The sequence below is a fragment of the Podarcis erhardii genome (genome assembly GCF_964252035.2).
Source record: "Podarcis erhardii genome assembly, chromosome: 13".
Lineage (NCBI taxonomy): Eukaryota > Metazoa > Chordata > Lepidosauria > Squamata > Lacertidae > Podarcis > Podarcis erhardii.
In genome coordinates this window covers 24,403,326-24,427,291 of record NC_138502.1, presented here as the reverse complement: position 1 = coordinate 24,427,291, position 23,966 = coordinate 24,403,326, and the positions used below count along the sequence as shown (strand labels likewise).

General features: G+C 41.2%; 2 protein-coding genes across 2 annotated transcripts in view; one reads left to right on the top strand and one right to left on the bottom strand.

Annotated features, from left to right (window-relative positions):
* LOC309327030 (vomeronasal type-2 receptor 26-like) overlaps positions 1-23,966 on the top strand; it is a gene marked incomplete at both ends in the record, with an annotated part of 336,857 nt that overhangs the window by 163,976 nt on the left and 148,915 nt on the right. The window lies entirely within an intron of this gene.
* On the bottom strand, positions 9,443-15,338 carry LOC309328469 (olfactory receptor 10A3-like; the record flags this gene model as incomplete). The annotated part of the gene is made up of 3 exons (XM_081838467.1): positions 15,246-15,338; positions 12,007-12,010; positions 9,443-10,293 (listed from the first exon to the last, which is right to left on the bottom strand). Exons 1-3 carry the CDS (start codon positions 15,327-15,329, stop codon positions 9,443-9,445), a joined length of 939 nt encoding a protein of 312 aa, XP_081694593.1. The 5' UTR covers positions 15,330-15,338.

The window sequence follows — 23,966 nt, the reverse complement described above, 5'->3', positions numbered from 1 at the left end:
ACAAATTTTTTACTTGCAATTTACCTTATCAAAGACTGGAGAGAGTCACATATTGAAAGTCTCCTCTTCTACACAGCTTTGCCCCTTTACCAAATAAATTTGCTTATATAAAAATGTTTCTGGGTATATGTTCAATCAGAAATGATGTGCATAAATCTGTCAAAGAAAATATAAAAAATGGCAAAACAAAACAACTGGGGTTTCATGGACATATATGTCTTAAATATATTGAGGTCTATGAATGGAGCTCTACTCATGCACCTGGGGTTCTCCTACCTCTCCCCACACTTCATACTACCAAAATATGTTCTTCAGGTTTTCAGCAGATTTTGAGTGTTTACAGGGAGCTGCTGGGAGGAAGGAGAAGCAGGAAAAGTTCTGCAGTACCATCCAACATTACTTGCAGAAGAAGAACAATTGCACATATAATTATAACCCTTGGGATTTATTTAACAGCCTCTATGAATAACATTTTCAAGCTATCCATATTTTTTTATAAAAACAATAAATAAAGACCTTCCAAGGGGGTAAATTAGAAACCCATTGGAGAGGCAGAATGGCTAAATTCTAAATTCTAAGACTAAACATAAGCTAAAGCTAAAGTTTTGTATGTTTGTATGCATTTGAAGTTACAATCAATAAATTGTGGTAGTTGGGGGGTGGCAGAAGTTGGTAACTTCTATTTTATGGAATGGGAAGAAATCTAGGCTGCCTCTTATAACTACAGAAAGCTTGACAACATGGGAGCATTCCTCCCCCCCCCCCCAATATACTTTTATACCATTTAGCATCAAGCCTTAAATTCATTACATAATTGAGGGGCACAGAGAATATCATTCTAATCTGGATTTTAATAGAAAATAATAGTAAAAATACCACTTGAATATTTACTGTCTTTAACAGGTATATATATTATTTTGATATGTGGACACTTTATCCTACTTCATAATATTTTTTGCAGACAAGACCTCACAGAGTGGTGCATAGTTTGATGGGGAAAGCAGCATCTGATGTGCCCAAAACTAATGTCAAAACTGCATTCATGAAAAATTTCCTCCAGCAAAATTGCAACAAATGATCATAATGTGCAATGTTTCTATTCCCAATGGGTTATGACCATCTCAGTCCCCGAGAGTACATCCTACTGTTACCCACAGTGCTTATTTTATTTTTATTATTTGTCACACATAGAGAATTGTGCAGTTAGTCCCAGAAATAAAGCAATAAAGAAGGTTGATATATCAAAGGATGCGCTGGGATGCCAAGGTATGAGGACTGGCCAAGACTCTCAAAGGACCAGATGAATGTCAGATGCTCTTTGAGCTCAGGGAGATTCACAGTGTTGTGACATTTAATTGCTGTACAGAACTCGTCTCATTCTCCATACATTCTCTGTGTACAGTAGCTTGTGTTTGCAAAAGATTACTTTCGTAATAAGGCTTGAGCAGTCACTGCTATGCGCCTTCCATTACAAGCCACAAACTGGAAAACTCACATTTTCACTTTCAGCCTAAAATTATTCATAGGACAATAGTTTATTTGCAAACAGTTTATGATTTTAAAATAGATCTGATTTTGTTGTTCTGATAAGGGGTATGCATTACTGGTATGACATTCATGTCACAGTATTGAGAGATACATTAACAATGAATAAGGCAAAGTGAAGGAAAAAATCTAGGAAATGCGTGATCTACCATCAGTTCTTTTTGCTTCATGAAATATCTTAGCCCCGAATAGCAACCAGAGAATGACAGCAGTTGATGAGAAAAAATGAAGAAAGATGGGTAAATGAAGAGGGAGTGGGGGCTTTTAAATGCTGTGCTCCTGTTACATCTTTGTGATCTTTTCAACACTTGGCAAATTACTTTCTTCTCAGCTGGATCTTTAACTTATGTCCCATGTCTTATGGTTTGTCCCTTACTTTCATTGTGGTTTGTTTGTGTGTTTTTTTAAAAAAAGCTCATATTGCTTAATATCATATTTTAATATGTTTCTTTGTGTGCTTGTGTGCAATTTCCCAAAGAATGTATGTTATAGGACAGTCATATACAAGGCAGTAATATTTTGCCCAATGTTCATGGGTCAAACCCACGACTGTGAGATTAGGGGTCTTAAGCTCTACCCACTGATCTATCCCAGACTTCTTTGAAATAATGATCTGGATCCAGGTCAGGTTTGGATTCATTTATACAAAATTGGGTCTTGATTCAAATTACTGAATGTTGTTGTTTAGTTGTGTCCGATTCTTCATGACCCCATGGACCAGAGCATGCCAGGCACTCCTGTCTTCCACTGCTGCCCTCAGCTTGGTCAAACTCATGTTTGTAGCTTCGAGAATGCTGTCCAACCATCTCGTCCTCTGTCGTCCCCTTCTCCTTCTGCCCTCAATCTTTCCCAACATCAGGGTCTTTTCCAGGGAGTCATCTCTTCTCATGAGGTGGCCAAAGTATTGTAGCCTCAGCTTCAGGATCTGTCCTTCCAGTCAGCACTCAGGGCTGATTTCCTTCAGAATGGATAGGTTTGATATTCTTGCAGTCCATGGGACTCTCCTTCATGGATCACTGACTTGTTGTGGCAAAGGGGCAGGGCCACCCAAGATGGAGAGGTCATAGTGGAGAGTTTGGACCAAATGTGATCTACCTGGAGCAGGAACTGGCAGGCCACTCCAGTATCCCTGCCAAGAAAACTCCATGGACAAAGACAACAGGCATATAAAAATTACAGAATAAGGGAAATAATTGATTCTTACTATTAGCTATCTGCCTATTGCAGATATGTAGTTCTGTGGAGATTGAAAGTGGAAGCAAATGACTTTGATGATTGCATAATGTGTGGTGTTCTTCTTGCAATATTTATTAATGTTTTATCCGTTACTGAGATTATGTCACATTTTAACGTATCTTAATATCATAGAACTGTAGAGTTGGAAAGGACCCTGAGGATCAATTAATCCAACCTCCTGCGATGCAGGAATATGCAGCTCTCCCATATGGGGATCAAACCTGAAACCTTGGCCTTGTCAGCACCACACTCTGACCAACTGAGCTATCCACTTTTGATTCTTTGCAAAGGAATTGTTTTTTCTGATTATTATGTGTTTTACTTACATTTAGAAAATACAATTTTTGTGCTTTAAAATGAGAAGTAGACTTTGATTTTCCTTGTGCATTTGCTATTTTATTTCTAAAATTGATTCATTTCTGTTGAGATTTGTAAACCACTTGGAGATTTCGGGTGAAACATGAGGCAGAATATAAATTATCTCTCCATCTCTGTATAGATACTTATCCATTTCTCTTTTCAACAGGATTTCATTCTGCTCAATGTTGAGAAACCAGACAACAATTACAGAATTTATCCTCCTTGGATTTGGGGAATTCTATGAATTGCAGACACTTCTTTTTCTGACTTTTCTCATCATTTACATGGTGACCATAACTGGGAATACTTTGATTGTTGTCCTTGTTGTCATTGATCACCATCTACATACTCCCATGTACTTCTTTCTTGGGAATCTTTCCTTCTTGGAGGCTTGCTACAGCTCCAATATATTTCCAAGAATGCTTCCAGCTCTCCTGACCAGAGATAGAACAATTTCCTTCAACGGCTGCTTCACACAGTGGTATCTCTTTGGTTCTTTGGAAGCTACAGAATGCTGTTTACTCTGTGTGATGTCTTATGACAGGTATCTAGCAATCTGTAAACCATTGCATTATGCAACTACTATGAAAACCAATACTTGTATCAATTTAGTCACTGCATCTTGGCTCAATGGCTTTATAGGGTGTTCTATATTACTCATTCTGTTGCTACAATTATCATTTTCAGGCTCCAGGGAAATGGATCATTACTTTTGTGACTACTTCCCTCTTCTTAAACTTTCTTGCAGTGACACCAGCCTCGTGGAAAATATAGGTTTCATAGTAGCTGTCATATTCACATTTCCTCCTTTTGTTCTAACTATAACATCCTATTCATATATTATTGCCGCCATCTTAAGAATACCCTCCGCCACTGGGAGACAAAAGGCCTTTTCCACCTGTTCCTCTCACTTGATTGTAGTTTCAATTTTTTATAGTTCGCTAATGATTGTGTACATGTTACCAAAGGGTGAAGTCAACAAAGAGATGCAAAAACTTTCCTCTCTCTTGTACACAGTTTTGCCACCTCTTGCCAACCCATTCATATACAGTCTGAGAAATAAGGAGGTCAAAGATGCCCTGAGAAATAAAATTGACAAACTTGTGTCATGCAAAGCAATTCTCATGAAGTGAATTAATGTGAAGAAGCAACAAATGTGATTTTCTCTAGCATCTCTTTTGGTGGGTGATATAAAGTTCAGTTGCTGGTTTGGATGTGTTGATTTGTCTGTTTCCAGTGCATTACAGTTTTAGGGTTGTTTTTGTTTCCCTGAAGAAAAAAAATTGGCATAAAAATATAGATGACAATTAAAAACACATTTAAATGCATATTTTATTATAACACACATCCTTAAATGGTGTTTCGTTCTCAATTTGAAGTTATCATGGCATTACTAGGGCTGTTGTTTTCTTCATTTGTTAGTGACTATTTAAAAAAACAACCTTGAAACAACACTCTCAAAGTGTTTTCAATCATCCCCTCAAAAGAAATTGGTCAATGATAATTTTTTTATTGAAAATCACTCAAAATTGTTTAATCTCTTTGTTTAATGTCTCAGTCAGCCTTACCATTATGTTCTATTTTTAAAGGATTTTATGTTTTCTTGTATTTACATTCATTTTTCATATTTTTCTGTGAGTCCATGGTATAAAATTAAATAAATAAATAAATATTTTAAATAAGAAGAATGAAATAATCTATTTAATAAATTGTGCGGCCCTGCTTCTTCCTCTTGAAAAGTGGGACAGGAAAACACCTCTTAAAATGGCAAACAGCTTGGGTCATAGGAATAAAGAAGAAAACAGGTGTTCCATTTCTGATGTTTCCATGTCCAGAGTGACAGAGGTAGAGACAGGTCTGACTCAGGATATGACATATTATTTGAAACCCAGTCTCCCAGGTCGAGCTCTGCTACTCTAACCGCTATACAACCACCGGCTCTCAAATTACTCCTATTCAGCTCTCCAATATGCTGGCAGGGGCTTCACTAACTGAGGGGCTGTAAGCTGTGACTTTACTATCAGAGGTGCCTAGCTAGAGGCATCTGACACCACAGGAGCAGAACACTTTTCTGTCAACCTGCTTGAGCCCTTCTCTAGATCTAGCTCCATACTCCAAATTCCATTGTTCCACTACCTAGGCTCTGATATATATTTAGGGTCAAGCTTTAGGCTCCCACAATCTGCTAGGATTCTCTCTCGGGCAGTGCTGGATTTATGTATAGGCTAAGTAGGCTGAAGCCTAGGGCCTCAAAACCTAGGGGGCCTCACAAGCCTGCAAATTTCCAAGCAGGCAATCTCCTCATCCAAAATTGCAAACCCAAGACTTCATGTGAGGGCAGGGCAACTTGGGCCTCTAAATCTAGGGGGCCTTGCCAGCCTGCCCACTCCCCAGTACCACAGTCTCCCCTCTCCCCAAATTGTAAACCCAAGACGTCATGCAAAGGCAGGGCAACTCAGGCCCAGAAACTGTGAGAATCGGGGCTAGCCAGTGAGGCCCAGTTTAAAGCAGTAGGGCACAACTTGATTTTATTTTATTTTTTTTGTAGGGCCCCAGGTCACAGCCAAAGTTTGCAAAAAACATATAGATACAAAGAAAATCCATCTAGATGGCCCTGGTGTGGGGGGGCCCTTAAGAGCGGCACGCGGGGCCCAATTTGGCCAAATTGCTTCAATTCCCTTAAGGTCAGCCCTGATGAGACTGTGCAGGGGTTGGACTGACAAGCCCTGCACCTTCTAGGTCCCTGGTGTCACTATTCAGAGTACAGACTCAAGGACTTGTTAAGAAATTGGGGGGGGGGCACTTATTGGAAATCAGTTTTGTCACCTCTCTCCCCACCCCAAACCCTGAGACCCTGAGCCCAGACACCTTTTATTCACATTCGCATTAGCACTACACTACAGCATGGCCATAAACCTGTACTTCAGCAGCTGAAATATACACCCAATATGTAGCAATGGAGATTTATGTTACTGCTTTATGAATGAACACTGTGTTTTATGAATGGACTCTGTATTTTGTGAATTACCTAAGAGTCACCTATAGGGGGCTCTAGAATCTGACAGCTAACCAATTGGGTACAGTGGTACCTCAGGTTACAGACACTTCGGGTTACAGATTCTTCAGGTTTCAGACTCTGCTAACCCAGAAATAGTACCTCAGGTTAAGAACTTTGCTTAAGGATGAGAACAGAAATTGGGCGGCGGTGGCGTGGCGGCAGCGGGAGCCCCCATTAGCTAAAGTGGTACCTCAGGTTAAGAACAGTTTCAGGTTAAGAACGGACCTCCAGAACGAATTAAATGCTTAACCCGATGTTCCACTGTACTACCAAACAGCGATCCCTATTGCTGAAAGCAGGAAACCAGCAGGGAACGGTTCAGCTTAGTCTTTGTACTGTTGACTGAACACCACCTGCTGTGCAGATGATGGAGAAAGCTCATAAATTGTATCCATTCTGGTGTCCTGGACAACTCTATTGCACTGGTGTAAATCCTGGTTCACCAGGAGCCCAGAATAGCAGCAAATAAAATCCATTCATACGTCAGCAACTGATAAGATTTGTCATCCAGTTCTTCCAAAGTCTTCCTAAATTATAAAGCTCCAAAATACAGGCCAAAAGAGAGCAGGTCTGGGAATAGTGAGGCATACAATGGGCACCACCAGTGAAAAGGCCCTGCTCACAAGTGGAATAGCCTAGGGCCTCTCTTCATCTAAATCCAGCCCTGCCTATGGGTGGTGCTGTGGTCTGAACCACTGAGCCTCTTGGGCTTGCCGATCAGAAGCTTGGGGTTCGATTGTGAAATTATAGAATATGATGGTGAAAAGGTTAAATTACAGAGCTTTGAGAAACTAAAATCCAAGGTTCGAGACTGGTTACATTATTATCAGATAAATGAGACTTTTAAGCAGGACAGGAAACTAGGATTTCAGAAGGAGAGGTCAAAATTGGAAACAGAATTGTTAGAGACCAATACTAAGAATCTGTCTAAAATGTATAACTTGTTGCTGAAATGGAATACACAGGATGAAACGGTTAAATCAGCTATGATCAAATGGGCACAAGACTTAGGTCATGATATTATGTTCGCTGACTGGGAACAGTTATGGACCACAGGCCTTAAATTTACGGCATGTAGTGCCTTGAAAGAAAACATAATGAAAATGATCTATAGGTGGTACATGACCCCAGTCAAGCTTGCAAAGATATACCATTTGCCCAATAATAAATGCTGGAAATGTAACGAATGTGAAGGAACCTTCTACCACCTTTGGTGGACCTGCCCAAAGATTAAGGCCTACTGGGAAATGATCTATAATGAAATTAAGAAAATCCTTAAGTGGACATTTGTAAAGAAACCGGAGGCTTTTCTCTTGGGCATGGTCAGCCAATTGGTACCAAAGAAAGATAGGACATTTTTTATGTATGCAACTACAGCAGCAAGAATCCTTTTGGCAAAGTATTGGAAGATGCAAGAATTACCTACTCTGGAAGAATGGCAGACGAAGGTGACTGAATTTATGGGACTGGCGGAGATGACCGGCAGAATCCGTGATCAGAGGAGAGAGACAGTGGAAGAGGACTGGGAAAATTTCAAAATATATCTTAAGAACTGTTGTAAAATTTCAGACTGATAAAATGTCAAGGGATAAGAAACAGAGAATTACAGCTGTAAATGTTTAAGTTAAGAAAACCTGAGGGAAGTTAAATATAAAAATGGAATGAAGGATTGCTAAAAAATTGGAAACAAGGGTGCAGTGAAGGGGAGGTATGGGGAAGTCATGTGTTGTTTGTGTATGTTTTTTTTGTGTGTGTGTGTGTTTTTGTTTGTGAAAATTAATAAAAATTATTTAAAAAAAAAAACCACAGAAGCTTGGGGTTCGAATCCGCACAACAGGATGAGCTTTTGTTGCTCAGTCCCAGCTCCTGCCTACCTAGCAGTTCAAAAGCATGCCAGTTCAAGTAGATAAATAGACACCGCTGTGGCAGGAAGGTAAATGGCATTTCCATGCACTCTGCTTTCTGTCATGGAGTTCCGTTGCACCAGAAGCGGTTTAGTCAGGCTGGCCACATGACTCGGAAAGCTGTCTGTGGACAAACACTGGCTCCCTCAGCCTGAAAGCGAGATGAGCACCACAACCCCTTTGACTGGACTTAACTGTCCAGGGGTCCTTTACCTTTTCAGCTTATTGGGGAATCTGTCCTGTGTCCTGTGGACACCTGTGGAAGCAAGCCATTGATGGAACTCACCTCATTTTCTGCTTCATTGGGGCTTGCACTGCCAGGCAAAACCACGCTGTGTAGATTGGGCTTGGAATGGAATTACACACATAATTGTGTATAAGTGTGTAATAATAATGATCACAGCGGGTGGCGCTGTCGGTAAAACCTCAGTGCCTAGGGCTTGCCGATCGCATGGTCGGCAGTTCGAATCCCCGCGGCGGGGTGAGCTCCCATCCTTCAGTCCCAGCTCCTGCCCACCTAGCAGTTCGAAAGCACCCTTAAGTGCAAGTAGATAAATAGGTACCACTTTATAGCGGGAAGGTAAACGGCGTTTCCGTGTGCTGTGCTGGTGCTGGCTCACCAGAGCAGCTTCGTCACGCTGACCACATGACCCGGAAGTGTCTCTGGACAGCGCTGGCCCCCGGCCTCTTAAGTGAGATGGGCGCACAACCCTAGAGTCGGACACGACTGGCCCGTACGGGCAGGGGTTCCTTTACCTTTAATAATGATCAAATTAGTAATATGAAGGATATGAAGAACAGAACAAAAGAAAAGAAAAGTATCACCCCTTCCTAGCAGAGAAGGTAGGAAAATGTTTATAGAAACTCTCCTTCATTGGAAGTTTCCAAACAGATTTTGGATGGCCACCTTTCCAGGACTCTTTAGCTGTGATTCATGCATTGCTGGGAGAGGACTAGCTAGTGCCTTCCAACTCCAGAATTCTGATTCTAAGAAACTCACAGGCACACATAAGCAGGGCAAGGAGGATGAAAGTGGGTTGCAGCTCCAGGTGTTGCTGTTAATGTGGAGAAAGGAAGAATTCAAAGAAATGACAAAGTAGGAATACATTTTTTTTATTAAGCAGAATACTAAGTACGCATGGTAAAGCAGTATGAACAAAAACACATTTTAGAGACAATTTACTGTAATATTTCATTACAATATTACTAAGAGAACTAGGTCAATTTGCACACTATTTCGGCGTTTTCTTCAGGGTGGGGCTAAAAGAGGTAAAACAGTTCAAGGAAAACACACCTGAAATTCTGATTATGAAGTTGCTTCACCACTGCTTTTTCTTAATCAATGTAACAATTCTCTCCAGCTTCTTGGAGGAATGCAATACTTTCCAAATAATTTCCCTATGGCATGCTTTACCTCCTTATTTCTCAAGCTATATATAAGAGGATTTGCGACAGGGGGTAGGACTGTATACAAGAGAGAGAAAGCTTTGTTGAGATCACGGAGTGCTTCTCTCTTCGGTAACATATACACTATCATGATGGCTCCGTAGAAGGTAGAAACTACAATAAGATGAGAAGAGCAAGTGGAAAATGCTTTTTTCCTCCCAGTTGTAGAAGGAATTTTCAAGATGGTAGTTATGATGGCTATGTAGGATGTCAAGGTGAGGAGAAAAGGCGGCAGGGTAAATATGAATGCCAGGACAAAACTCATAACTTCCACCAGGTTGGTGTCACTACAGGAAAGTTTTATAAGTGGGACAGTATCACAGAAATAATGATCAATTTCATTGGGGCCACAGTATGTTAACTCTAGCATAAAACACAAAAGTATTAAAGCAGCTATAAGTCCATTTATCCACGAAAAAACTGCTAGTTGCATGCACTTTTGTGCATTCATAGTTGTTGTGTAATGCAGTGGTTTGCATATTGCTAAATATCTATCATATGACATTACTGAGAGAAGATAGCATTCTGTTGCTATTAGGTAACCAAAGAAAAAGAACTGCACAAAACAGCCGCTGAATGAAATCACATTTTCCTCAGTCAACAAGCCCACCATCATTTTGGGCATGACATTTGATATATAGCAAGTCTCTAGGCACGACAAGTTTCCCAGGAAGAAATACATGGGTGTATGTAGATGCTGATCAACTACCACTAAAATTACAATGAGTACATTCCCAATCATGGCTGCAATATAGATCAATAGGAAAACAAAAAATAGGATATTTTGCCATTGACCGAATTTTCCAAAACCCAAGAGGATATATTCTGTAACATTCATCTGCTTTCCTCATGTAGTCTGTTCCATAGTTTATGAAGTGCATTCATCAGAGATTAAAGAGATCTTGGAGTCTATCTTTGAAAAAAGAGATAACATTAAAGTTAATAGATTACTTGACCCAGAAGAGCAGAAAATGAACAGACAGGACACCAGGAGTTAGGATGAAATCAGGCCAAATCTTTATTGATGGCACCAAGCGTGGTACAGGTTGGAATGGCAGTAGGGCCAGGATCAGCTCATCATTCCACTCACCTGATGCTAGTGGAATGGAATCCAGCAGTTGGACTAAGCCAAGCCTGCACCATGGGAGTTGGCCAGTGCTGAAGCTTGTCATGGTGCAAGCCAAGTTGGCAAGATCTCACTGGGCAAAGAGAATGAGGATTCTATCCAGGCAGAGCCCCCAACCTGAGGTGCCATGGCCAGTCCCCACTATCTCGGGCCCTTTAAGGGGGCTCTCCTTTATACTAAGTTGATTTATCCTAGTGTCATTTCCATCCCCCATACCAAGACAGCAATTTCCCACCTAACAAAAGAAAGCCATCATTTTCAAGGTAGCAAGTGCTCCCAAGTCTTATGAAAATCATATGTAAAGTGCAGAACAGAGTGGGGTCCCATCACAAAAAAAACCAAAAAACAATGCTTATATGTGTTTTGATGCACATGTGTCCAATGTTTGTAAGTTTGCACTTCAGAAACATTTATCATGCACATCTCATAGCATGACATGGGGCTCTCAGTTGTCATCCATAAAAAGGAGACCAATATGGTCCACACCCAACTTATCTCAGCAGCATCAGGTATACTTGTAACACTGGTTATGCATTGCCTAAATATTACAATTCCTGAATGTTTCACAGCATGATTGTTGAAGTTCATGGATTAAAATCTGTTTCTTATTAAGGTGATCAGACTGAAAATTTGCAGAAGGATAAGTGAGACAGAAAACTGCTTACCTCCATGGCATGGAACCACATTTTCTCCTTTCTCATCTTCACTTTATTAAGAATTAAGGCACATCTGTCTTCTTTTGTTCTTTCCTTCCTTCCTTCTTTCCTCTATCCTGCCTGCCTGCAATTTAGAAGACAAGATATCTGAGATGTTCTGCTCTATATGTGTTGTATGGCATGAGTTGTCCTGCAGGGAATATCTTTCCTGGTTACCATTTCTTCAGTTCAGAATCACAGGAGAATACATCCCTAGATGCTTCTAGAGATCAGTCTTTTCAGATCAGTGCAGGATTTTTTTTAAAATCAAATTAAATCAAAACAAAACATAAACCATTATACCCAGCTTCTTCAGCTTATATGAGTGCCAAAGACTAGAAGCAACACTAACCTCAGATGTTTATAAGTAAATAGCAGGTTCACAGCTGATGGAATGTGGAAGGCTGCCTTATCTTATGCTATAGTACATAAGAATGTAAGAAAAGCTCTGCTGGATGAGACCAAAAGCCAGTCTAGTTCACAATGACCAACCAGATGCCTTTGGGAAGCCTGCAAGTAGGACTTGAGTACACAGCAGCCTCCCTACCTGTGACTGCCAGCAACAGGCATACAGGGGCATACTCTCTGCAACTGGTGGTATCCCAATATGTCTGCAGCTGAGCAGCCAACTCTTACTAAGCTACCTTTCCCCAGGAGGTTCGTCAGGGAATTAACATTTAGAATTCTGCTACAGAAGCAGAATATCTAATCATCCATGAATGAAGCATTAGTAACCTGGCCAGCAAGGTCTCTCATCTCTCATGACTAGCATCTGACCAACTAGGATACACCAATAGGTGCAACTCACGGACGGCTGACTCCAGAATGCCTCCTGTTTTGCTCTCTCTGCTGCCACAGCACTGATGATAGTGGCGGCTGGCAGGGGACTTCCAAGGGTAGACTTTTATCTCTACCCATAGAGAAGAGTTGTGAAATCCTATGGTCCCTGGAACACCTTCCTAGGAACCATCAGATCGTGTCCTAAGCAAATTTTCCAGGAACATTTGGCAAAAGTACTGGGAGTGGTAATAAAGCAGTGTCTAGACCTTTCAGCATGGATAGCTCCTTATTAGGAATAGAAATCTAATAGGAATATAATCTTAATTTAGTCTTTTTATTTAATATACTCTTAACCCTCAAAAAATTCTAAGTGGTTTACGAAAATATAAATATACATTAACATTACTGATAGAATCAGATATTCAAAACATTAAGCTAATATTTTCCAAAATATAAATAAAAGCAGCAACATACACACACACACACACACACACACACACTATTGCACATTTCTCTCAGTGTGCATGTTTTTCTTAAGCTACATTTTATAAATGAGCACTGCAAACTGCATTAAACTTCACCTACATATACAATGGCTTAATATGATATGAGGTTTTCTAAATATATTCTCACATTCCTTCTTTTCTAGGTGTAATAACATTCTAATAATCCCATATTTTAATCAGTTGCTGGTGCAAAGCTAGTTTAAAGCAAAAAGGAGTCAACACCCCAAATAGCACTGTAAAATGCATTTTATATTATAGTAAAGCATGCTTATCAAATGGAGGGATGCTACTAGTTTCATTCTGTAAAACTGACCTCCACCCCCCCCGTTATCATTTTGAGGTGCCATTTTCATCTTCCTTATTTTTGTGTTTTCTTTGTTACTCTCTTGATATGTGTGCAATTCCAACCATGTCTACTCAGAAGTCAGTCCCATTGCAATCAGTGAAGCTTAGTCCCAAGTATGTGAAGAATTTCAGCCACACTAGCCAACTAAAAAGGATGCACAAGCAATGAATGAGCTCTGTGCTCATCTTCCATCTCCCTATCCAACTTTCCCTCCATATACCAGGCAAAATACTTTTATTGTAAAGAATAAGTGACTTCACTTCCTAACCAGTGCAACAGTCTCTCATGTCATGTAAGCGGAAGATTAGGAAAAAAATAACTATTTTGCAATACAGTGGTACCCTGGGTTAAGAACTTAATTCATTCTGGAGGTCCATTCTTAACCTGAAACTATTCTTAACCTGAGGTACCACTTTAGCCAATGGGGCCTCCCACTGCTTCCGTGCCACTGCTGTGCAATTTCTGTTCTCATCCTGAAGCAAAGTTCTTAACCCGAGGTACTATTTATGGGTTAGCGGAGTCTGTAACCTGAAGCATCTGTAACCTGAAGCATCTGTAACCCAAGGTACCACTGTAATCAATCATCGTTGGGTGGGTGGGTGTTTTTTAAAAAACCCTCTTTGCCTAATACAATCTGAATCAGGGTTAAGAATCTACATGAAAAAATTCTGTACAGTGGTACTTGGGTTACAGACACTTCAGGATGAATTAAGTTCTTAACCCGAGTTACCACTGTATTGGATCTTTCTGTTTCTCTGACTCTAGTGGAAAAAACATTAATGCGTCATTTGTTTTTGCTCTCCCAATTGGCATTCCATTTGTTTTACAAACAAATCACTAGGAAACAAATATTTGTGGTGATATATTTATTGAATTATGCTACATAAAATATAGAAATCATTATTGTTTGGTTTTGAATGTGGAATGTGGATTGAACCCAGCCATACGCCACTCATTTGTTTTTTATTGGTGTAGACAGCAATGTTTTCAGTTTGGGGTTTCCCACACCTTTATTGACTGATTGCGGAGCTGATATTCTCCTCACACAAAAATACGCTAGTTTTTACAAATAGTCATCCAATGCAATTCCAGAATTATATAATCTCATTATTATTATTTTACAAACACTATTTATTAAAAATATTTTTATATTATGCTGTCATCTAAAATATGAAGAGAGTGGACAACAATATATGGAAATACAATAAAACACAAAAAATAAGAATAAAATAAATGATAAGAATGACTGGGTTATTTGAGCAAGTTCATGATTTTCAATAAAATGTATTATTAATCCTGGAAATGGATGGATTGATGCATTCTTTCAGAGACTGAACTGTATAACACCCCCTCCAAAAGAGAGAGAGAGAAATGCCACAGAAAATGCTCAGGATGTTTCTATTACATATTAAGTTGCTTCACCTCACAAGTTTCCTAATATTATTCCTCAGTGAATTTTTTACCTCCTTGTTCCTTAGGCTGTATATAAATGGGTTGGCCAGAGGCGACAGAGCTGTGTACAAGAGAGAAGAAATCTTTTGCATCTCTCTGTTCTCTGTTGACTTTGGTATCATATACTCAATCATGAGTGTGCCATAAAAAATTGAAACCACAATCAAGTGAGAGGAGCAAGTGGAAAAGGCCTTTTGCCTCCCAGTGGCAGAGGGGATCCTTAAAATGGCAACAATAATGTATACATAGGAAGTTAAAGTTAGAACAAAAGGAGGGAATGTAAATATGACAGCCACAATGTAACTTGCAATTTCCAACACACTGGTGTCGCTGCAAGAGAGTCTGAGAAGAGGGAAGTATTCACAGAAGTAATGATCCATTTCATTAGGGCCACAAAACATTAACTGTAATATCAAAATGAGTAAGATCAAGCAAGCTATAAATCCACTGAACCAAGATGCAGCTGCTAAATGGATAGAAGTCTGGGTTTTCATAGCTGTTGCATAGTGCAATGGTTTACAGATTGCTAGGTACCTGTCATAAGACATCACACAGAGTAAAAAGCATTCTGCAGCTTCCAAGGAACCAAAGAGATACCACTGTGTTAGGCAGCTGTTGTAGGAAATCCTTCTGTCTCCAGTAATGAGAGCCAAAAGCATCCGTGGGAATATATTGGAGCTACAGCAGGCCTCCAGGAAGGAGAGATTCCCCAGGAAAAAGTACATGGGGGTATGAAGGTGCTGATCAAAGACAATAAGGGCAAACGTAAGAATATTTCCAGTTATGGTCACAACATAAATTACCAGAAATGTCAGGAAAAGAAGTGTCTGCAATTTGTAGAATTCCCGAAATCCCAGGAGAATAAATTCTGCCATCTTTGTCTGGTTTCCCAACATTGAGACAAATGAAATCTTTGTGAAAAGAACAATACAGAGAGAGGAGTCATATGATATACCACTTCATATTTCAGCAGAATTCTTCAAATAGTTTACAGGATTGAGCATGATTAAGAGTGTGAATGATGGTTCATTAATAAAAAGGAAAATCACAGATTTTTTGTATAAGATTTTATCAAAGATCATGAATACAGTTCAAAGATCCTCACGAAGGTTTTTATTTTCCTTTCAATATAAAACTAATTTCAAATGGTTGGTTTTTTTTTGGGGGGGGGGGCATCTGTTGAAGGCAACTCTAGTCCTTGACAGCTGCTGCCATAATGAATTAATCAGCCATTAACAGGTTGCAAAAAAAAGAAGAAAAAATGTAATTCCTTTCCTGAAACAGATTATCATGGTCATAGCTTTGGAAGAATAGTTTGTGGGACATGTTTATCTTATAACTTAGGGACTTAACTGAATTTAAATTACTTTGTTATACCTTTTACCTTTACCTTTTATATGACTGTCTATAGTAAAAGTTCCCTGGGCAAGTCTAAAAAAACAAAAACAAAATATGTCACATACAAATTTAATAATAAGAGGAAAGTTAAAATATAATGGAAACAAGTAGAAACCTCAATTTAAACACATGCTAAAAGTAAGCACCAGACTATGAGACATAAGTTAAAGATCTGGGTGAATATATTCACCTGGCACTGAACAGATCACAAAAATAGTGCTGTAGAAACCTCCCTCAGCCATCTCTGAAAAGGTCATACTTCCTGATAGTTACCCACCTCTCTTCATTTATGATTTGTCTATAGCTCTACTTCTTTTGCTGTTATTCAATGCAGAGATATTTTATGATAACAAATGGATCAGTTCCTAAGTCCTTTTCTTTCCCTCATCTCATTCAGCATCCTTGTGTCTTTCAGTGCTACAAACTAAACACCATACCACCAATACAACCAGTGATAATGTGTCCTCTGGGTTTTTTTAAAGCAACAAACGGAACCTACCACTCAACCATTAGGGACATAATATATTGCAAAAACCATGAATGGGTGAGGGAATTCATTACAGCAGATCAAATGTCATAACATTCTGCAACACTCTGAACCCACAGAGCATATGACATCCCTCCGATCTTTCCATAGCCCTTATCAATTTTCCTACCCCAAAAACTTAATTAGATGTCATCTTTATTACTGGACCTGACAGTGAAGTTTAGAGAAATAGGTTTTGTTTTGTTGAATATCCCTTAGTGGATTGGAAGGGACTGGACATGACCTGTGGTGTTGTCATGAAGGGGATGGCTTGATGCTTAGGAAGAATGGGATGAGTTCAGATAGTTGGAGATAGATGACCTGAGAGCAGGGCCAAATTTAGATGAAGAGAGGCCCTAGGCTACTCCAGTTGTGAGGACCCTACCCCTACCCCACCCTCACAACTAGAAGAAAATGGAAGATTATTCCTACTTTATCATTCCTTTGAATTATTCCTTTCTCCACATTAACGAGAACACCTGGAGCTGCAACCCACTTTCATCCTCCTTGCCCTACTTATGTGTGCCTGTGAGTTTCATAGAATCAGAATTCTGGAGCACTCTCTCCTTGCTACCTTGATGTTCAAGATGGCATGATGATCCTTTATGGTAACTGAGATATTTCCATAGTCATCCCTTTTCTCCACTGAGCCTTCCCTCTCTACTTGCAGGTTAATGCATAGGAGGGGATGAAAAGCTTTATAATGATTCCCCTTCTGGAGTTTGGGGCCATTTCACCCCACAAGCTTCCCACCTGCCAATCCATGGGTTAGTGTATTCACTGAGCTATTTGGGTTGCTGGTTGACAGGGCCAGAAAGTATTCCCCATCCCAATCTGATTTAAACTTGTTTGAGTTCCCCCCTCCACCTTTCTTTCAGTGAAAATGATGGCTTTCTTTTGTTAGGTGGGTAATTGCTGTCTTGGTATGGTGGATGGAAACGACACTGGGAAGAATCAACTTAGCAAAAAGGAAAGCCCCCTTAAAGGGCCCAAGGTAGTGGGGACTGGCCATGGCACACTCAAACTCAGGCTGGGGTCTCTGCCTGGCTAGAATCCTCATTCTCTTTGACCAGTAAGAACCTGCCAACTTGGCTTGCACCATGACAAGGTTCAGCACTGGCCAGCTCCCATGGTGCAGGCTTGGCTTAGTCCAACTGCTGGATTCTATTCGACTACCTTCAGGTCTAGTAGGCCAGGTCTTCCTGTTATATACCTGCTGGGATTGACAAAGCATCTGACCCTCACCTGAATCTCATAGCTCTCCTGAAGAGTGCTTTGGTCTGCAGCCACAGTGTGGAAATAAAGGATGAGATTGCCCACCAGATACCAGGTACTCAATTAAGTAATCAATTTGAATCTAGATTTAAATTCTCAAAACTTTCTTATTCGTTAATTTGAGCAAGTAAACTACTGCTCTCACTTCATTACAAACGGTATTTCTACCTGCAACACTCTTGAGCAAACCCGCTCCTCTTCCTTTTACAGATATTTTGTTGCCACATGGATAGGATGCTGTTTCAGAAAATGCACCTTCTCTACCACAAAGGGGATTGTTATGCACTGTCTGAAATAAAAGCTGGCTAAAAAAAATCAACGAAATTTCTGTGTATTTTTCATTCCTTACAACCAAACCCATAATGCTCAACATTAACCAAAGAGAAGGAACCAAAAATCACGAACTATTATAACTACTGTTGGAGTTAAAAATAACATTTAAATATGATGATGTTTAACTATTAAAAGTCTTTAGGGTGCCACAAGATTCTTCAGTGCAAGAATCTAGCATGGCTGCTCTCTGTTACGTGACCTGTGTTGGGAAAGCCTGAACACATGTAGGTGTCCCTAAACAGGGTTGAACTGATGGGATCAGAATTAATAATAGAGCAGCTAATCTGCATAACAGGCACAAGAGGGCGGTAGAAGACAACAGATAGCAACACTGAGTGTGGCACAGACAGATGGACTACATTTTTAGTTGCTACTCATAATGAACACCAGGGTGCAGAAAGTCATATAATGATGTGACTGTATGTTCTCCACTTCATATAACAAATCAGTTAGGTGTAAATGTGCCTAAACTGTACAGTGAAATGTGGGGATTTCTTTTCATGCATAATAATCTAAGAATGTCAAGGAAAGCCAAAAGGATTTTAACAAAGGCTAGCAATTTTTTGTGGGGAGGCAAGGAAGTTCAATACAACCAAAAACATATATCCAAACGGGGTGAATAGGCATTAACATGTCAAATGTGATTTAGTTTAAGCAAGTGTACATTGGGGCCAAAAAAATGCTAACTTCACATAATAGTCATTTGTTGGTGACTGACCTGGAAAGAGATTTTGGGATCATGGTGGACAGCTACATTAAAATGCTGACTCAATGTGAAAGTTGTGAAAAAGGTGAATTCTGTGTTAGGGAACGTTGGAAGAAGGGATCAAAAATAAAACTGCCAACATCATATTCTCATTATATATATCTGTAATGCAAGTGCAATTGGAATTTCAACCCCCAACACAAAACAGACTCCTCTTTTATCTGACTTGTTGCTAAACTCCTAATGCAGCCCAGTCAGGCAGCTAGTGCATAGCAGGGGCAGAGCTATGACAAGATCTGCAAGGATGAGCAGTTTAAGATGCAGGGGATCTCTGCTTCAGCCAGCTGATTCCCAGTTCAGTGAGGCTCAGCCGATGTTATATCCCCAACCCAGCTCAGTCAAAGATATGCTGAAGTAATTTGGTCAGCCATTTGATCTGAAAATGGCTAAAATGAGATAAAATAAAACACAATGACACTTGATTTTTGTTTAAGGGTTTTGGCATAATTTTGGCCACAACTTTTTTATTAAAATTACAGCAATGTGAGTGGTTGCTTAGGCATTGGTTGCGACTATCTGACCCTGGTCAGGGACAGTCTGACATTCACGCATCCCTCAAAGTCAGAAAGGGTAAGTCACCCGAGGGGAGAGACAGGACTGGGAACCATGCCTCACCTCTCCCCAAATGCTCCCAGGGGCTCTTGCGTGGCCCTAGCCCCTTGCCAGGGGTTCAGACAAAAATCTGGTAAGCCCCTGGGTTCCTTTAACAGAAAATCCTTGCAGCAGCAGCATTTTGGAGGGGCAGGCACAGCCAAATCCATGACAGAGGCCTCCAATTAGGTCCAGATATCAACCATGGCCACTGATGTGCTGCAAGGAAGCAGCCTGCACTTCTGGAAGTGCCAACTTCTGGAAGTATGTCAGCAGCCACGGTGGAGGTTGGTGGTGGCAGAGAACTTTATCAGGCCTCACAGCAGTGGCTCAGTTTGCTGGGCCTCACAGCAGTGGTGGGCCTCACAGGCCTTGAAGGGTCTTTCAGTGGTAGCCCTTGCAGGACCTTGTTGTAGTGGTGGCAGGCCTCGCAGCAGCAGTGGCAGGCCTCATAGGGCTTCACAGTGGCAGCAGTAGACCTTGATGAACTTCATGGCAGTGGACAGTGGTAGCGGGCCTCATCAGGCCTCACAGTGGCAAGGCGGCGGCGGCGGCAACAGCAGCAGCAGCAGCAGCAGCAGCAGCAGCAGCAGCAGACCTTTCCATGATAGTGGCCTTGTTACAGCGGCGGTGGAAGTAATGAGGGAGGCCAGACAGCAAAGATAGGCAGCAGAGGGTAGTGCCAGTGATGGTGGGACAAAACTGGATGGGGGAATAAGTGGTGAAATCATGTGGTGGGCCTGAACACATGCGGGTGGCAGCATGTGTGTGGGGGAGGTGCCCTGGCTTTTGGCTCGAAGAAGTTGGAGGGTATGGAGCTATGAGCTGGTAGTAGTCTGCCCCCACCAACAGTTTGGCCATAGCCTTTTGCAGCAGCTTGAGCTTCCTCAACTGCTCCTAAGATAGTCCCAAATAGAGCACGTTCATTACACATTGATGAATTGAAACATCTGTATAGCTCTGTTCATGTATTATTATATATAACGTTCGTAAATCTTGGACATTGTAGATTTGTCCTGGTCAGGTGCATGTAATGCCTTTTGTTTTGTAGCTGTGTGTTCTGTGCTCGTACTGTATTGTGCTGGCCATTGACTATAAACAATAAAACTGATTGTCTTTTTGATGTGAACAACAGCATTAGACCTCAGGCCTTTGTTTTGTGCCGTTAAAAAATCATTTGGCATAACATTCGTCTCTCACTCTGTCTCACTTCCACCTGCCTGTCACACAACCAAAGCTGTACCTTGGAGACTCCAAGTTCAGCTCCAAACTTTGGTGCCAGAAGGCTTTGTTCCCTCCCTCATCAACAAGGCCTCAAGAGTTTTGCCAAGTTATAATTAGGGCTTTTGTGTTTGCTCAAAGCCCTCAGAGAAACTGACAGAACTCTCACTCCCAGAGGGAGAAGGCTGAGAGACATTTACTCCTATAATTACTTTAGATAAAACTTTTTAATGACCTGGTTGCTGCTAACTACTAAATACGAAGCACCTTGTTAACCAGGCTGCACATTAATGACATAAGGTTGTCAAGGGGAACAAGAGTAATTTTTTTAAAAAATCATTTCTCATCAGCAGATGCCTGTGTCATGGTCTGCTTTACGAAAGGGCCTAGGAATTATGTTCGGGATGTGATCTAAAGATAGATTTACACTTCAACACTATTAATTTCAGTGCAGCCATTCCAATTTAGCACCAAGATGTGCAGGAAGACAGCTTAAGCTTAAATTGCCTTATATACTGCCTTCCTAATTGGCAGGCACTGTGCATATATTACATTTCCTCCAACCTGCTTCTCCCAGCTCTGTTTGCCCACCATTATACACACACATTTTGGAGAAATATTGGGGATACCTTTGCAAAATTATATTGTGAACACTTACCATCCTTCCAATTTCAATACCCTACTCTTTACCTCCAGACATAAAATATATTGAGTAGTTGGCAGGATGCATCTTTTATACAGAACAGTGAGAAATTAAACACATTCAACTGCCACCTTTCCTATCCAGTTTCTGTGGAGGGATGGAAGGAAGGAAGTGCTTGGGAATGTGTGTCCATTTGCAACCACACAGGAAATAAGGAGGCAAAACACAATCTTGGGTGACTATTAATTTCAACACAATAGATTTAGATTAGGGGACAATGGTGCAGGGTACTAACTGTTCATAACAAACTGTGGTGAATCTACCTAGCCAAGGGTAAGGGGTAGTGTTACATCCAACCCTTTGCTTAAGCCCCACTTGGAGAGGCCCTCCTGCTTCACCCTTTCCTGTTTCACCCTACAGGAATTCACCTGCACTGATTAAAAGGTGGAGGAATGGGTGCTTGAAGGCTGCAGGAGACACAAGGTTGCCTCATGTCAGCCATTCCCTCCAACCAGATGCAGAGCAAGGTGGGTGTGGTAGGGCGTTCTACCCTGGGTATCACTGACACCCGGGGCAGAAGCAACGCCTCTAGCTCCACCTTTGCCCGCCCCATGGGTGTTCGCCCCACACCTGGGCGCACCACTCCAGGTGCCCAACAGGCTTCCTCCGCCACTGCCTCCAACATTGGCATAGCATACCCTCCAACATCCTGTAGAGGGAAATTGGGACATATGTATTTCAGGGCCAGGCTCCCGCACAAGTTATATGAGAGTACGGCCTCTCAAAACGTGTCTTTGGGGATTGTGCTTTTGCAGGAGCCAGGTGATTTGCTTGAGAGCACCACCCCCACAAAATGGGTGTCTCTGGGGGCCACACTCTCTCGGGAGCCAAAACAGGGTATCCCAGGATCCAATCAGAAGCCAGGGCGGCTTCTGTAATTCTAGGATATCCTGCTCAAAGCAGGGCAGTTGATGGGTATGGCACAGTGTGTGGATGTACGCTGACACCAACACCAGGTCACCCATTCTCTAAGTGGCTGCAATGGCTATGCATTTCCACAGCGACACCATACATTTAAAACAATCTCATACCACTTTAAGAGGCATAGCTTTCTCCAAAGAGTCCTGGGAACTATAGCTTAATAAAGGTATCTGGAATCGTTCGGGGACCCATAGCAAAGTTCCGCTACCCATATTCTTTGGAGGAAACCATGACTCCTAAAGTGTGCTTTAAATGCATGGTGTGGATGTGACTTACATGTGTACTCTTGCATATGTAAAGGGATCTCCCATTTTCTTTGTGTCAGGAGTGAACCTGCCACAGTAATGACTGGAGGCACCAACTTGGGCCCCAGAGCATGGGTGCCCAGTGGCGTGTGTGCACAACATGATGTCATGACGTCACCCTAACGTCATGGTGTGCGCACACCACTCTCAGGGCCATGGTGGCAACTGCAGAGGGGCCTCTGCGTCTGCCACGGGGCCTCTGATGGGACCCGTGGTAGCTGTGGCTGTGCTTCCACAGCAGCGGTGGGGTGGAGCATGGGTGCCCTGGCCCATGGCGGCACCAGTGGTGGAAAGAGGCCAGGCATTCATAGTGATAATTCTGTGTGTGCCCAGGCCCCCAAGAACCCCTGGAAATGGTGCCAAGTGTAATAACAGTCCCCTCCTCAACACACACATGGAAATCTCTTACATCCAGAGCCCTAACATACAGCAGAAAGTCCCTGGCAAGGTGATGCCCCCTGCCATACAAGAGTTTCTGGCCTTTGCTGAACATGGTTTCTGTCCTTCAACACAAGCTATAATTTGACTTAATTATATGTTCTATTCCCATTTATTTATTTATTTTTAAAGATATTTATTACATTTTCAAATATTACACAAAAAACAACAATAAAAACAAACAACAAACAAGTATAATTTCAGTCCCTTATTTTCATATACCTTACTTCCCCAACCTCCTCATACCTCCCCTTTCTGTATTCCAATTTCTGAATTATCAGTTCAACAAATCCGTTCTATTCCCATTTATTGCCGCCTATCTGGTATTGGTTTTCAAAGGACATGATCACTTCCTCCCAAGGCTCCCTGTATTTTCACGTCATTGATCAGTTCATTCCTGTTGGTGAGGACCAAGTTCAAGAGAGATGACACCCTTGTTGCTTCTGCCGCCTTCTGGGGGATGAAATTGACATAGAGGAATTTGTTGGACCTTACATTCTTGGCAGATTTTGAGTTCCAGCAGATGTCGGAGTTGTTTAAGTCTCCCATGAATATTTCATCTCTCCTTTTTGAATGTTTGGTAAGCTGCTTTAGGAAGGCATCATCCATGCCCTTGTGTATTTTTTTTTAACCCACCTCTTTCTTATTTAATAATCTATAATCTATACATTCATAAAATATAGCAAGTTGAAATGCAAGATATAAAGATAAAGTTAACAAAAGATCCATAAAAAATAATTAGAACCATCAACAAATACTGGCTGGTTAATTGAGAGAAAAGTCAGGTTGCAAAGTCCCATCTAAACAACAGCAGTAAAAGTTTGCAAATGACATCCCAAGGAAGGGAAAGATCAATGGTTCTTGCCAAATCCCTGCTGGTAGGAAATTCCACAGGGTGAGGCCTACACCCTCAATCCCTAGTGAATGCCAATTGAACCTTGAGGCCATGGGGATCCATCAGAATTGCCCCATCAGAGGATTTGAGCAATCAAGTTGAACTATAAGGAATTAGGTGGTCCCTTAGGTACTTTGGGC